Below are 16,688 nucleotides of genomic sequence, written 5' to 3'. Positions count from 1 at the left end.
TCCCATCTTGATGTCCCACCGAATGTCCCATCAGGACTTAAGTCCATGGGTTTAAGTATAGCAAGCTTTGAAGCCATATACGGGATATTTGATCAACAATATCTCAGTATGCTATTCTTGTTTTGCATTCAATCATCATTGCGTAGGAAACGTTAACAATCATTATGAGCGTGAATCGGGGGCTCGTCCTAATGGTCACAGCCCTTTATTTAGCACCCCTAAATTTTGGTTTCCCGAATGGTATATTGCTAATAAATTAAACTTAGGTAATCATAATTTGGATGAGTCACTTTTCTCCAAAAAGTAGCCGTAACAAATGCAATAAATGGGAGAAGATTGATGGGGAATTACGTGGATCGTGTTGGGAGTTCTGATGCAGATCATGGTGTCTCCTGTCTCTGGACTTCTGCCTTTTTCTCGGGCGTTCCCTGATTTAATCTGTGCTGAAATGATGAGATGAATTTATTATAAAATTTCTACTTTACACAGAAAATAAAATAATTGGGAGCAAGAGATGAACAAGAAGTTTCCATCTACCCGTGTGTCTGGCAGTTGCCTGTATGGCTGCCTCAGGATTCTTCTCACCAACCGCCCGTGTTTCATCTTATTAGCACATTTAAACCAAGATGCCGTATAAAGGGGGGCAACGATTTGGATATTAAACAAGGACAATACTAGCTAATGATGGTACGGTATCTCGCAACTGTCAGGGAATAGATAAGGCCTGAAGCACGAGTACACTGCAAGTCTACAACCAGACCACAAGCCTGTGAAACTACCGACACGAGATGTGGATCTCCATCTGGGAAACATTACATCAGTTTCTGACTATCTTGTCTGTAATTGATACACAAACCCATAAACATTGATAAAAGATGTCAAACCATGGTTTCAAGCCAACAACAAACCATCCACCATATCAGAATACATATATCCCAAAAAACAAAAAACAAAACAAAACAAATGGTGACCACCAAGTGTTACAGCTTGGACAAGCATTTAAGTAGCACACGAGTGAAAAGGGGGATGGGGAAACAAATCAGACATCATTTAGGCAATGTCACAGAAAAGAAAGAAAGAAAAACCTTTTGCAGGTCCCCGTGAACAAAATTGACACAGTACAGTTACAAAAATTGAAGCACCTTGCCTGGCAGTGAAAACTCTTGGTAGTGAAATACTCGAGGAATGATCAAGCTTGTGATCCACAGGCCACACCAGGAGACAATAAAGGGCATGAAGCTAGTGTGCTCGATGTTGTCTCTATTAGAAAAAAGTGAAATTCTATCTGACATTTGAACCTGGCTCCTTAAACAGACGAGGAAGCACTTCATGGGCACTGATATCCAAATCCTCAGGGTTCCTGAAAGATGGAACAAAAAATAGGAGACTATTGATAAGACTTGCATAAGGGGCACATGTTTTATCAATGTACATCGTGACCTTAAAGTTTCTCTCATGACAAGCTCACCTAACAATCAGCATTAAGCAGCAGACGCACAAAGAAACATGTTTCACAAACAATAATTGCCATGATGTATTTCATGAAAGTAAATATTTGTAAGGTACATCTACAATCATCTCATGCATGTACAAACATGCACTTCTAGGCGAAGGAAAGAGCAGTTGTTAACTCTATCACTCAAGCATCTAATTTTGTTAATGGCACATAGAGATGGTTTGCTTTGCGACTTTATCTTAGATCATTCCCAAAATTGGTTTTGCACCTATAACTAAGATACCAATTTTTGGGGCATATTTTATTTTCTATAACAGAGGCCAATTTATGGTCAGACCCACAAACAGTCCTTTACAGTTACTATGGTGTATATGGATGTTCAATTCAGTTCAGATAAAGTCATTAATGACTTTTGGTTTCTTTTTTCAGTTAATTTGCTGCGTTACCAAGTTGTAAGGGTCTTTAGAAAGTAATGTTTTATTATTTTCCTAATGCTCTTTATAACTGTCTCTTAGAAGGCATCTGATTCTGCTTTAAGATGGTGTCTACAAGTCCTACGTCAGGTATAGCCTGAATGAAGCTGAAAAGTTGAGCTTTTCTGTGACTTCTAAGCTTTTCTATGTAGGGTTCCATGAACTTTTGTCATGCTGAATCTTCCTCTTCTTTGAAAAAATCTGGTTGCTCATTGTTGGGGAAGGTTTAAGTGTCTTAGTATAGTCATCAGAAACATTGTAGCTTGGTCTCATGTTACAAGAAAAAAGAGAGTGCAACAGAGTGTTTTACTGAGAACAGATGAAACTTGTAGTTCTTACATCTAAACCTCTCATTTCTGACATCTGAGCTTGCAGAACCACCACGGATAATATAAATTATTGCCCAAAGAACATAGTCTTATTCCATGTAAGGCCTGCAAAATATGACCCGACCCACGATGGATAACATGTGCATTTATTTTCTGCACAGAAACTTGAAACTATCCTAGCTTTCATATCAAATTTCAGATCTAAAATATTTTCAGATGGAACTAAGCTTCTCGTAGGCTGGATCCTCAGATGAGGGCTAAACCAAACGACAAGAATGTTGATCACTCACAGTTGAAAATTACAGCCATTAGATCTATGAAGACCATCCACCTACCCATTACTAATGGAAGAGTTCAAGAAAGATGACTAAAAACCAACTTATCCACAACTCTGAATAGGGAAATGTTATTACCTGCACAATGTCCGGCCCTTTTCAGTCGAACTAGGAATAAACCATAGTTTACGTAATACAGGAGACTCGAATTGCACAAAAAAGCCATCACTGTGCCCCAGCTTCCACTTTCTTGATCCTTGCCCTTTCCAAACCTACACAGGCATTGAATAAAGTGAAATCATATAAATCTGCTTGTGCTTACTGGTCCATTATTAAATCATTCAGCCACTGATAAAGTCAACAGAAGTATCTCAAATTCCAAAGGTATAAGCTCCATGTACAGATCATATTTATTGCTAAAATATTGCTCCTACATCACGTGTAGAGAGTTGTTTAACACACATACTTCTAAAAGGAACTCATTAGCATGAATGAAATTTAAAATAAGAACAGCATAATAAAACATGTGCTCAGTCAAATGCAAGCAGTTATTAGAACTTACAAAAAATAAAAGTGTACACACCTGTGGATAAGATATAATGTCCTTGGGTGCTATCAAGCAAGATGCCCTAGCAAAAGACTCCTCTGCATACTGCCTTAAAAATGTAAAACAGCTGCTGTGGGTGTCAGGAGATTCAAATGCCTAGCAGAGAGAGAGAGAGAGAGAGATGATAAGGATGAAAGGTTTGTTGAGATAGAGGTTAGTCATGCCATAAAGGAAAGGTCGATTATGGATACAGTTTAACAAATAAATGCACATTAATTGGCACAAAGTGGAGCCTAAATTGCAGATGTTTAATGAGGAGAAAAATTAGAATTTTTGAGTTCAGAAAGTTAAAAGGAATACCATAAGATACCTACTTTTCACTTAAACAGATCAAAAAATGAGGGGACTACATGCATATAATATACTTACTAGGATAACTTTTAATACCTTATCAATGTTGACTACTGGAGCATATTTATCGGTCTGTGTCTTCAGCTTGTCAAGAAGGAAATTCACCCTCGGATCCACTTTCCCAGTCTCATGCCAAGCTTTAATAGCTGACTCCATTATATCAACAAGAAAAGAGAAGATATCTTGCCACAGTTCTTCAGCTCCAAATTTTGCAGACTACATGCAATGGCATCAAGTTAGTTTTTGTTTGACAGAGTGGTTGAGCATTGAAATTCTGCATTTGTAATGCATAAAGTTGACAAAAACATAGGATCTTTTTTTTTTTTTTCAAAAAAAAAAAAAGTTTTCTATGAGGATTTGTTCACAAATATTACTACAAGAAAGATTATTTCATAAAATCGTGATGATTCATAAGGCTTAAACGAATGCACTAACGAAATTGAGTCAAAGGGAGTCCTTATGAATCAGTCAGTAATTAGCAACTAACTATAATAAGCACTAGCAAAAATATCTCATAAAATATATAAAAAAAAAGTTTGAAGAAGAAATTGGAAAAAAAAAAAAAGAACAGATTGAGCTCAACTGAGCACACAAAGATTGTTAAACACCACAATGAGTGAGGAAGTTGATGTGTTTTTTCTATAAACACTTAAACAGTAGATGTAATGATGTGCCCAGGCCTAAATAACTATCTTGTGTAGGTAAGAATAAAGGTTGGAGCACAGAAAAAGAGAAAAAAAAAAAATCTTTGAAATCTGATTGATAAGAAAATCGCCACAATCAGATCACAAAGGGGTAGAACGCCACACTCAAGAAAAGAAGAATGTGAGTGATAAGTTCTAGGGTTTATAACTCGCCACTAACACACAGGGGTTAGATAAGAGAAATCAGCAACACTCATTTTCATTCATTGAAATCTGATTGAATACATAGGTCGCCTCCCTTTATATAGATAAGAGAGGGAACATAAGACATTCAGTAAATGGAAGGAAATAACAGAATTTGACTATCATAGAAATGATGGTGGCTATATCTTGCTACAAAGAAAATGATAGTGGCCGTATCTTGCTACTATGGAAATGATGGTGGCCGGAGATCATGGTGAATTAGGAAGAACAAAATAACTTTGGCTGCATCTTGCTACTATGGAAATGATGGTGGCTGGAGATCATGGTGAATTAGGAAGAACAAAACAACCTTGATTACGTCTTGCTATTATGGAAATGATAGTGGCTGGAGATCATGGTGAATTAGGAAGAACAAAACAAGCTTCTAAACTCGACCCTTTTTCCAAGCAATAATTTCTTTCAAATTCTTGCCAAATCTGATTCGCACCGCATCATGCTTCTACGCACGTGAGCAAAATCATCAATTTGGCTCTTAGATCCATATATGGCATGTGATCATCTCTTTCTTCATGATGGTGCACATCATTTCCCCCTTGTTGAGTAGGATTTGCCCTCAAATCCAAGTCTTCCTCATCATCCAAACTATCCTCCAAGTAAGGAGAAAGATCTCGAACATTGAATGTAGCGGACACATTGTAGTCACCAGGCAATTCAATTTTGTAAGCATTGTCATTCACTTTCTCAACAACTCGGAATGGACCATCAGCACGTGGCATGAGCTTAGATTTTCTTTGGTTTGGAAATCGTTCTTTGCGAAGATGTATCCAAACAAGATCACCTGGAGCCAAGCGAACTTGTTTTCTTCCTCTGTTGGCTGCCTTCTCATAAGCCGCATTCTTCCTCTCAATCTGCTCCTTGATGCTCTTATGCATGGACTTAACCAACTCAGCTTTCTTCTTCCCATCCATACAAACTCTTTCGCTGATTGGAAGTGGTGCCAAATCAAGTGGGGTGATAGGATTAAATCCATAAACCACTTCAAAAGGAGAATGCTTAGTAGTGCTATGAATACTACGATTGTAAGCAAACTCAACATAAGCCAAACACTCATCCCAATTCTTCATATTCTTGTTAACAACAGTGCGAAGCAAAGAAGAGAGGGTACGATTTACCACTTCGGTCTGACCATCGGTTTGCGGGTGGCAAGTCGTGCTGAAAAGCAATCTAGTACCAAGCTTCTTCCACAAGGTCTTCCAAAAGTAACTCAAGAACTTGACATCTCGATCAGACACAATGCTCTTTGGTACACTATGCAGACGTACTATCTCTTTGAAAAATAATTCTGCAACATGTGAAGCATCATCGGTTCTGTGGCATGGCACAAAATGAGACATTTTTTAGAATCGATCCACAACCACCAAAATCGAATCCTTTCCCCTTTGTGTTCTTGGCAGTCCAAGCACAAAATCCATACTCAAATCTACCCATGGTTGATCTGGTACAGGTAGCGGCATATACAACCCTTGTGAAGTCTCTTTGCTCTTCGCCTTCTTACAGGTAACGCACCTCTCAATGACGTGATGCACATCACGAATCATAGCTGGCCAATAAAAGTGCTCTTTCACCATCTCCAATGTTTTCTTCTCTCCAAAATGACCCGTCAATCCGCCACCATGAGCTTCTCTCACCAAAAGCTCTCGAATGGAACTGTTAGAAATGCACAGCCGACCTGACTTAAACAAGTATCCGTCATGCCTGTAATAGCCATTTACAGCTCCTTTCTTGCACTCTTCATAAATATTTGCAAATTTTGGATCATCCTTGTATCGATCTATAATCAACTCAAATCCCATTAGTTTAGCATTAAGCAATGAAATCAAAGCATACCTCCTGGAAAGTGCATCAGCCACGATATTGACATTTTCTTTTTTGTATTTGATCACATAAGGAAAGGTTTCCAAGAATTCCATCCACTTGGCATGTCTACGATTCAGCTTGCTTTGTCCTTTCAAGTGCTTCAAAGACTCATGATCAGTATGGATGACGAACTCCTTTGGCAATAAATAATGTTGCCAAGTCTCCAAAGCCCGAATCAGAGCGTAGAACTCCTTGTCATAGACAGAGTAGCTCAAGCTTGCACCATTCAACTTTTCACTGAAATATGCTATGGGACGTCCTTCTTGCATCAGAACAGCTCCAATGCCCACACCGGAGGCATCACATTCTACCTCAAAAGTCTTGAAAAAGTCGGGTAGAGCTAGAATGGGTGCTGAACTCAACTTCTCCTTGATTAACTCGAAGCTCCTTTGGGCTGCTTCAGTCCATTTGAATTCTCCTCCTTTCTTGATGCATTCAGTGATAGGAGCAAGAATAGTGCTGAAGTTCCTCACAAACCTCCGATAAAAGGATGCTAGGCCATGAAAACTCCTTACTTCAGATACATTAGTAAGAACAGGCCACTCCTTGATCGCTTTCACCTTTTCCTCATCAACTTTCACTCCATGTTGTGACACAACATAGCTAAGAAAGACTATGCGATCCTGACAAAAATGACACTTTTTGAGGTTGCCATATAGCTTCTCTTGTCGCAGAACCTCAAAAACACCCCTGAGGTGCTCCATATGCTCTTCCTGATTTCTGCTAAAAATTAGAATATCATCAAAATATACAACCACAAAATCACCAATAAACTTACGCAGCACATGATTCATCAATCTCATGAATGTGCTTGGTGCGTTGGACAATCCAAATGGCATGACCGTCCACTCATACAATCCGAACTTGGTCTTGAATGCGGTCTTCCATTCATCACCTTCCTTCATGTGAATCTGATGGTATCCGCTCCTCAGGTCTATTTTTGAGAAGACCTTAGCTCCATGCAACTCATCAAGCATATCGTCCAGTCGCGGGATTGGATAGCGATATTTTATTGTGATCTTGTTTATCGCCCTACTATCCACGCACATCCGCATAGATCCATCTTTCTTTGGTACCAACAGAGCTGGTACTGAACATGGGCTCATAGACTCCCTCATATAACCCTTCTCCAAAAGATCCGCAACTTGCCGCTGCAACTCCTTGGCCTCCTCGGGATTGCATCTATAGGCTGGTCTATTTGGTAGGGCAAACCCTGGAATGAGATAAATCTGATGCTCGATCCCTCTGATTGGTGACAATCCTTTTGATAATTCTTCCGGGAACACATCTGTAAATTCCTCCAAGATCTCCTTCATTTGCGGTGGAAGGGAGATTTCTTCACTTGGAACCTGTTTAGCTACAAGAACAAAAATAATTTCATGGTTAGTCAAAACTCGCTTCACTTCCCCCTTGTTGGCAAATAGGTTCTCTTTCTTGCCCTTTTCAATCACAAGCTGATCCTTCTGGACCTGTTGCGGGCTAAGTGGTGCCAACACTATATTCTTTCCATTCTTGGCAAATGAATAGGTGTTTTTGAAGCCGTCATGAATAGTCCTTCGATCGTACTGCAAAGGTCTTCCCAAAAGAAGATGGCTGGCTTTCATAGGAACCACATCACAAACAACCTCATCTTTGTAGGACTTGCCAATAGAGAAAGGTACTACAACCTGCTTTGTAACCTTCACATCACCATCGTCAGTAAGCCATTGCAATCTATAGGGACGGGGATGTTTCAGTCACCAAATTAAATTTTTCTACCAAAATAGTAGAAGCCACATTGGTACAGCTACCTCCATCAATGATAACACCACATACCTTATCATGGATGGTGCACCTGGTATGGAAGATATTTTCGCGCTGCTCATCATCCACTTTGGCTTGTAGTTTCAGGTTACGACGAATAACCAATAGCTCTCCTTCATCTGCAAACTCCACATAATCTTCTTTTACCTCTTCCAAAATAGCCTCATCTTCACTTTCAATTTCTTCTTGTGATTCCCGAATGAACATCACCCTCTTGTTTGGACATTCAGAGGCTATATGACCGTAACCAAGACACTTGAAACACTTGATATCTCGACTTCGTCTGGGAGGTTGTGAATTCCCCACCTCTTTTTCTTTGGCCGCATCTGTGACTTGCTTGCTAGAATCACCTTTTTCTACTTGTTTTGGCACCGCCTTAGGGACGGACCATGGTGATAAGGAAGATGAGTTGGTAGTCTTACTTGACTTACTTGCACCACGCTTGCGCTGTCTCTCCACCTTAACAGCAAGTTTGATCACATCGTCAAGGAACACATAAGATTGCAACTCCACCGTATCAGCAATCTCCTTATTCAAGCCTCCTAAGAACCTTGCAATGGTCTGTTCTTGAGGTTCTCGCAAATCGCATCTCATCATCAGCATCTCAAATTCTTTGACATAATCCTCAACACACATCCCCCCTTGTCTCAAGCTTTGTAACTTGATGTACAGCTCCTGCTTATAATATTGAGGGACAAATTGCTTCTCCATGATCCGCTTCATAAGCCTCCAGTTCCGGATCTCCTTTTCTCCATCCCTCCTACGCTGAGCTTTCACATTCTCCCACCAAAGATTAGCATAATCAGTGAATTCAAGGGCAGCAAGTTTACATTTTTTTACCTCAGAATAGTCTTGACATTCAAAGACCTTCTCCACACGTTGCACCCATTCCAGATATTCTTCGGGTGAGCTGGTTCCTTTAAAGGATGGGATCTTCATCTTAATATTGTCTCCCAAACTCCTTTGCTGCCGCCTTTGCCATGGGTGTTCCTCCACACCATCATCATCTCCGGGTTCGTCATACTCCTCTTCATCATTGTGATCAACTCGTCGTGGTGCTGGATGGCCATGCCGCTGTGGTGGTGGGGGAAGTGTTGCCAACCGCTCAAACGCTTGTGTTAGGCGATTGAGTTGCTCCATCATCTCTTCTTGATGCCGCTGGAGCCCCATAATCTGAGCTTGTTCCAAACTCATGCCTCTAGGAATGACAGGGGCCTCGTCTCCTCCAGACATGATTTGGATGTCAAACACTCCCTCAAGCTCTGATACCAAACTGATGTGCCCAGGTCTAAATAACTATCTTGTGTAGGTAAGAATAAAGGTTGGAGCACAGAAAAAGAGAAAAAAAAAAAAGAAACCTTTGAAATCTGATTGATAAGAAAATCGCCACAATCAGATCACAAAGGGGTAGAACGCCACACTCAAGAAAAGAAGAATGTGAGTGATAAGTTCTAGGGTTTATAACTCGCCACTAACACACAGGGGTTAGATAAGAGAAATCAGCAACACTCATTTTCATTCATTGAAATCTGATTGAATACATAGGTCACCTCCCTTTATATAGATAAGAGAGGGAACATAAGACATTCAGTAAATGGAAGGAAATAACAGAATTTGACTATCATAAAAATGATGGTGGCTATATCTTGCTACAAAGGAAATGATAGTGGCTGTATCTTGCTACTATGGAAATGATGGTGGCTGGAGATCATGGTGAATTAGGAAGAACAAAATAACTTTGGCTGCATCTTGCTACTATGGAAATGATGGTGGCTGAAGATCATGGTGAATTAGGAAGAACAAAACAACCTTGATTACGTCTTGCTATTATGGAAATGATAGTGGCTGGAGATCATGGTGAATTAGGAAGAACAAAACAAGCTTCTAAACTCAACCCTTTTTTCAAGCAATAATTTCTTTCAAATTCTTACCAAATCTGATTCGCACCGCATCATGCTTCTACGCACGTGAGTAAAATCATCAATTTGGCTCTTGGATCCATATATGGCATGTGATCATCTCTTTCTTCATGATGGTGCACATCATGTAAAGTCCTTTGGTTAAATAGAGATATAACTTGCTAGAGATAGGAACTGAAGGGCCACAACATTAGCCCAAAAGTAGTAAGAAGAAGTCCAAGTAGGGAGCAATAATGACTGCCACTTGTCACTTTGTCTCTCATTAAATGTCATTGTATTTGGTATTCTTCAACTTCAGCTGAGTTTTTCTTAAAGAAAAGAACACCTTACAACATGATGCTAATCAATACCAAAATATAGTTATAGGATTGTTTGGATACATGGAGAAAATCCTGCAAGAGACTAAACAAATTCAGTCACCACTGAAATCTCAACCTAAGTGAAATTCACAATGCCAAGCAGATGCTATTTTATTCCGAGTCAGGTAACATGAATAGAGAACAAGTAAATTTAAGTCAAGGATGCCAAATGACTTCAGACTATGCACAATCGTTTGTCTGTTCTCAATATATGCAAAAGAAACATAGTTAGTCAAAGAGATTTTGATATCTGGATGCTTCTGCAGTTCTCTACTAGCAAAAATTTGGTATCACAAGTTCATTCTTGGTCGATTTGCACACCAGAAAATGTCCAAACAGACCTGCTAATGCCAAATTGACTTTAGTTGATCACACTTCAGCTAAAAGAACACCTTGAGACAATTTAACCACCACATGATAATTAAAACCAAAATCTAGCAATAGGGTTGTTTATAGAGAGGGAGAAAACGATGAAAAGAAACGAACTCAACAACTTCAATCACTATTACAATCTTACCTTTGGCAATTCAAAAGAATCTAGCCTATGCCATTCCCAGAGAACGGACAAACAAAGGAATTAACTGAACAGAATTTGTGATGACTAATTATCTATACTGAATCTCTGTTCCATTAAAAACTAATCTCAATATGTACAAAGAAAATATTATCAGAAATTTCAAAATATCAAGATGCTGACATGCAGCCTCTCATTTTGTAGATAGTATCACGAGTTCATCCCTAGTTGATGGTGCACAAGAAAATGTTTGATTGGACCTGCTAATGCCCCATAACATTAAAAATAATAAAAAATTACTTCAGCAAACAAACTGAATCCAACTTGTTGACAACTGCAGTAAATATAAGGCCAAGTTTTCAATTCTTTCCAAACATTAAAGCCAAAAATCAACAAAGTTGTTGACAACTGCAATGGACACGCCTTATACCTCTTTGCAGAGGTCATCTATGCAAAGGGTGAAAAAAGAAGGAAATGAAAGAACTATGGAAAAAGAAAACGAAAATTCAAGGAAGATCACAGCATATATATGCACATAACTACAATCATCAGCTAAAGTAAAAGAAGCTTTTTATATATCATGAACTCACAAATTCAGGTTTCAAGGGCTCCAAAAATTTTCCCATGTTGATGTTAGATCGGATATTTTCTACTTCTTCAGCCCTCTTCTTTTCTCTGGCTAATTGTGTGAGCCTCTTAATTTTTTTGGATATTTCTACACTCTGTGGGTTGTACTGCGAAGCTACTTGGAATGCAGCTACAGCCTGCATTTTTGAGGAATCATGAATAAAATAATGCACAAGGATAACAGTTCAATGCACCAGCAAAGTAAAACAGTTTGAAATGACCTCTTTGCTGTCACAAAATCTAAATTTCTAATCTCTTGCCTAGTTGCTCAGTGAAGCCATTAGATTATCCAATTCATGTGCATTCTTAGCTGATGCAGAGAATGAATAGTACACCAATTAGATATCCGAAGTTTAAGATATTTTACAGCCTTTAGTTAATTAGTTTGACATCTTGCTACACCTAAGGCACTAAGCAAGACCGATCATCCAATCTAAGTAGTAATGATATACTGGAAGTCTTTAGGTCAGGCTGAGCCAGCAGAATTCCCAAATACATTAATTATAAAGAATCTTGCCTTCATTGGTCTCCCGTTGCCACCCCTCCTAGATATGGATATACTAGAATAGAAGTACTAGAATTTCTAGGCTTACATCATCATAGCGCTCCATTGCTTCCAAAATGCATCCTTTCCTGAAATAACCCTAGAAGTGCATGAAACAAACAATCGGTCAAGCTACAAACTAGACGAAGAGATCAACACACAGAGCATGAGTATTAACTGAGGATCTTTTTTGGATCAAAAAGGATTAAAACAATCAGAATCTTGAAAAAAATGTATATACTTGTTTACCTTCTCCCACTGGGGTTTTAGTGTGATTGTCATCTCAGCATCAGCAAGTGCTTTGCTGAGCTTGACCAAGTGCAGAAATGCTGCAGCACGGTTGCTGTCAGACAATAAAAGAAGGCATTTTAATAGAAGTAATCATGAGATTCAAGAAGTACAACATATATTAAATTTCATTTAAACCAGTTGAAATGAAGTTTAAGTGGTGGTAAATAGATGATCGTTGACAGATCAAATTCCATACTTTGTACACTACAAGGCTATGTAGATATCATTTGAGTCGTATCAATAACTTTATATAGATTATATAGACAACAGCTTTATGAAAGGGTGCAAGTAGCATGTCTATTTTGATGATTATTAATCTGGTTTTATTGTGAAATAAAATTGTTACTAAAAGCATCATTCTATCATCATATAAATTCTATGATAGATGATGTGGATCACTTTTCTTAGGACAAGGAAAGCAAAAATAGACAGCAAGATAATAAATAAATCAAAAGATAAAAAGGATAGACTAAGCCAAGATCTTCAACTGTGATGAAGGAATCTTCAAATATTTCTCATGTTTGGTAATTAAGTGTGATACTATCATTCTGCCATGTGGCCATTTTATAAGCCTCGTTCCAGAAAATGGTGCGAATTCTAAATCTGGCAGATTTTTATAGTAGCATGACAACCAATTCTAAATCTATTTTAAATGCCAAGCTAAGATCCGAATTGAAGACTAAAATATCATCTAACACCCCTCCATTAAGAACAGTTTTACCATGAACGAGATTACCATCACCATTACCCATTGCCATTTTCTTTGATCCTGCTATCCATATTTACTAGCTTACGACCATGCAGATTTCCAGGAAAGTTGTTCCATTTCACTTGATGACACCTATAAAGTTTCCACATCCCAAGAAATAATGAAAAATTTCCTTTACGTAAGCTTCTTTACCCACTCATGATCCATCATGTGCAAGACCTCGTTCCATAATCCACTACATTTACATAAACTTTCCTTTGAAGGTAGCATAGCTTTACCCTACCCATTTCTCACTGCTAATGATCAGCAAATTTGCAGCGATGCTTCCAAAAATACCCTGCAAGAACCTTTCTATTTTTCTGAAAAGGCAGTAACTAGCAACAGGAATCTAAAATACATCTAATGCAACAGCACAAACCCTTAATCCAGACTGGAAACTAGCTATCATTTTTCAGTCCAATCAATCCCAAAAGCTTAAGCTGATAAGGAAGGGGTGAACACCGTATATCAGGCTTAACAATCACACAGTCTTGAAATTATATTGAAGTAACTGTCATACAATTAAAAACATAATTTACTTTTACAGTTAGCATGGAACTACCTTGGAGATAGACATTGACAAGAAAGAAAATAAATTGAAACTATACGAATACAATAATGCCACAATTGCCTGTTGCTAAGTTTCAGCATAATGACTTGGATCCCTTAAAATGATACATGCTCTACACTATCAAGACAACTCTGTCCCTCATTCTTCCAATGTTCAGGTGTCTTAATCAATGCTTAAAAGCATACTGATGTTTTTCAATGGGTTTTGTCAAGCAATCAACAGTGCCAGGTGTGACCCTAGTTTGAATAAGATTTGGACATTATTCAAAATCTGAAAATGGTCAAAAGATCGAAGAATGAAAAAAAAAAAAAAAAAAAAATCAAGATAAGAATTGATACAGATGCAAGTACAACTGTCTTTTTAGATACAAAGCCGTCAACATCTTTCCTCAGAAAAGTATATCAGTGATCAGTCAGGCTAACCCAATTATAACCCAGGATCCTAGTGAGAAATCACTAATATCTGGTCTATGTTAGTGGAAGTCAAGCAATTATATTATAATCAAACTTTCATACATTTCTAGAGAACCAGATTGACCCTACCAACAATGAGTATTATAATTAAAATAAATAATAAAATATCCACATGTAGTTTATTAAAAAGGCCTCTAACCGAACAAAACTGAAAATTACAGTTTAAATGTTATAAACTATGTTTAAAGGCTCTTGGTTGTGGGCGGTAAAATAAACAACAGTCCTTAGAAACTAAAATATTTTAATAAGTATACTTAAATCCTCATCACCCATATGAAAAATAGCTATATTAATTGGCTTCAGTTAACAGAAATTTGCCCCAATTCTGAGCCAATGAACACCATTTTCTCTTCTGGTGTTTCATAACTAGCATCCTTCTTTATGAAGATCATTAACTTGCCAAGTAGTTGAAGCATATAGTCAAACATCTTCAAGTCATGGGAAATCTACACATCTCCGAGAGCATATCTATTAACCTTGTTATGGACATTCTAGTCACAGTTTCATGAATGAATCTTGTAGCTCTCATTCATAGGTTTTAAAACAGTGCAATAGGGTCTTGGGGCTTCCACATTTGGATTATTTTTCATTTGATGAGCCATTATTAACTTAAAATCCATTGTAAAATTAAATAGAAAAATATGGAGTTCAAAAAATTAACCTTCAACTATTACTAAATACTAATGACGTATCATACATCATAGTAGGCATGTAAGTTATCAATTTAATCATAAGCTGACTTCAAGCGCCTCAAGATTTAATAAGTAGATTTCAGTTAATCTAGTTTGTATGGTGTTCAAAGCCTGAGTGGTCTAATAGCATAACAATTGAAGCCATATCAAACATCTTAGTTGAAATGTTGAATCACCATTTTCTTTTTTGTATAGTGATGGTCATATAGAGAGGGCTTTGTATCCACAATGGAAACAAATTGGAGTGCTGATTCCTGTTCCTTCTTTTCATTGCGTAGTGTAAAGACAAAAGAAGATACAGTCTCGTAATAGAACATCTGAAGCAAATATCAACCAACTCTACTGTCAAACCACTTCCCAACAGACGATTTCATTTCCATCCACCCGCCCCCCCACAACCCAACCCCCACAACCCCCCCCAAAAAAAAAAAAAAAAAAAAATGTTGTCGTACATTTTGCCCACAAAAACAATTAATAGGATAGTAAAAACCATTCCTCCTATTCCCTTGTTCAAACTTTGTAAGGCGTGACACACTCCATCGACCCTTCCTTGGAGCTTTTGGAGAACAATAAACTGTTCTCCATTTGCTCAAACCTCATACAAAGCAATCCCCGCTCCCCTGACAATCAACAAAGCATTTAAACCAAAAGAGCATCCATTTCCATTTCACATCTTTTCCTATTAAGCCAACACCGTGACATCGAAGCTAGGGGAACAATTACAACAGACTTCCACTTACTACACACCAAAGTGACTATCCAAAGAAGCTAAAAAACCTCTTTTTTGAAAAGGCTTGTCTTGCTTGCGAGTTTGCAATCACAACTTTTCCACCCAAAGTCGAATTTTTAATCTAAAATCAAACAAACCTACTTAAGATAATCAACTATCAAGCCCGCCCGCTCGCTCCTTCGACCACCCAATAAAGCAAACAATTCCCAGAGTAAAGATGATCGAAAGGCTGATCCAGTGCAGCAATCAACGTAGCTATATGGATTTCTTCATAATGAACTGAAAACTGATAAAAAAAGAAGAAGAACGAAATGGATGGAGATTTGGGTGAGAGAAGAACCTATAGAGGGTGGGGTTGTTGGGCTCCAACTTGATGGCCTGGGTGTAGAGGGCGGCGGCCTTCAGATGGTTCCCGGCCTTGAAGAACTCGTTGCCCTGGTCCTTTAGTGCCGCTCCTCCGCCTCCGCTCGCCGCGGCGCCTTTTTCGGCCATCGCTCTCCCTCTAGGGTTAGGGTTGGGTTTAGGGTTCGGATCGCTGGATTCGTTTTCTTTGCATCCCCTGGGAGCAGCAGCTGGTGATACTCAGGGTAAACAAGTTCAAGGAAGAGAGCGAGGAGATTGCTAAATAATTCCACCTCTACTAGAGCGACCGCCTTCATGCACATACATCCAAGACTGGAACCCAAAACCTCTGCCACCCAATATATAATTATGAATAGATATGATTATTATATAAACAAATGATTATTAAATAATTTTAAAATATTATAGTAATATGCTTTCCTATTATAATATACTTATCATTATTTTGTAAATTAAAATAAAATAACATTATATTAAACAATTTATTATTACTACATATATTTATAATATGCACCGGAGTAAATTACAAAACTTTTCTGAGATCAAGAATAAATTATACTTATATGTAAAAATTTGAAAAATCTAAACTTACTTTCATAAGGTTTAATTTTATACTTTAATTAACATTAAATGAAATTTAAATATCACATCAAAAAAATTAAAAAATAATAAAAATATCTTTAAATAATATAATAATCATTTAAAAATATAAAAAAAATATGTGCCTCTTCCTCTCCATCCAAAGACAATTTTGACTACAAGATAAATAATTTTATTAATGCCATTGAATTAATTAAG

At 37.9% G+C, this 16,688-nt stretch overlaps 1 protein-coding gene across 2 annotated transcripts; it reads right to left on the bottom strand.

Moving 5' to 3' along the window:
* Positions 1-843: 843 nt before the first annotated feature.
* LOC105036758 (U-box domain-containing protein 70) lies at positions 844-16,206 on the bottom strand. Of its 2 annotated transcripts, XM_073259819.1 has the most exons (8): positions 15,868-16,205; positions 12,272-12,365; positions 12,072-12,122; positions 11,442-11,615; positions 3,528-3,707; positions 3,117-3,236; positions 2,672-2,805; positions 844-1,360 (listed from the first exon to the last, which is right to left on the bottom strand). In XM_073259819.1, exons 1-8 carry the CDS (start codon positions 16,017-16,019, stop codon positions 1,282-1,284), a joined length of 984 nt encoding a protein of 327 aa, XP_073115920.1. In that variant the 5' UTR covers positions 16,020-16,205; the 3' UTR covers positions 844-1,281. The 2 variants fall into 2 exon arrangements, with proteins under 2 accessions (XP_073115920.1, XP_073115921.1); XM_073259820.1 differs by lacking the exon at positions 11,442-11,615 and having other exon boundaries at positions 15,868-16,206.
* Positions 16,207-16,688: the final 482 nt, after the last annotated feature.

This window comes from Elaeis guineensis, chromosome 6, assembly GCF_000442705.2.
Source record: "Elaeis guineensis isolate ETL-2024a chromosome 6, EG11, whole genome shotgun sequence".
In the NCBI taxonomy this organism is placed as follows: domain Eukaryota; kingdom Viridiplantae; phylum Streptophyta; class Magnoliopsida; order Arecales; family Arecaceae; genus Elaeis; species Elaeis guineensis.
This window is presented reverse-complemented; position numbering and strand designations above follow the sequence as displayed.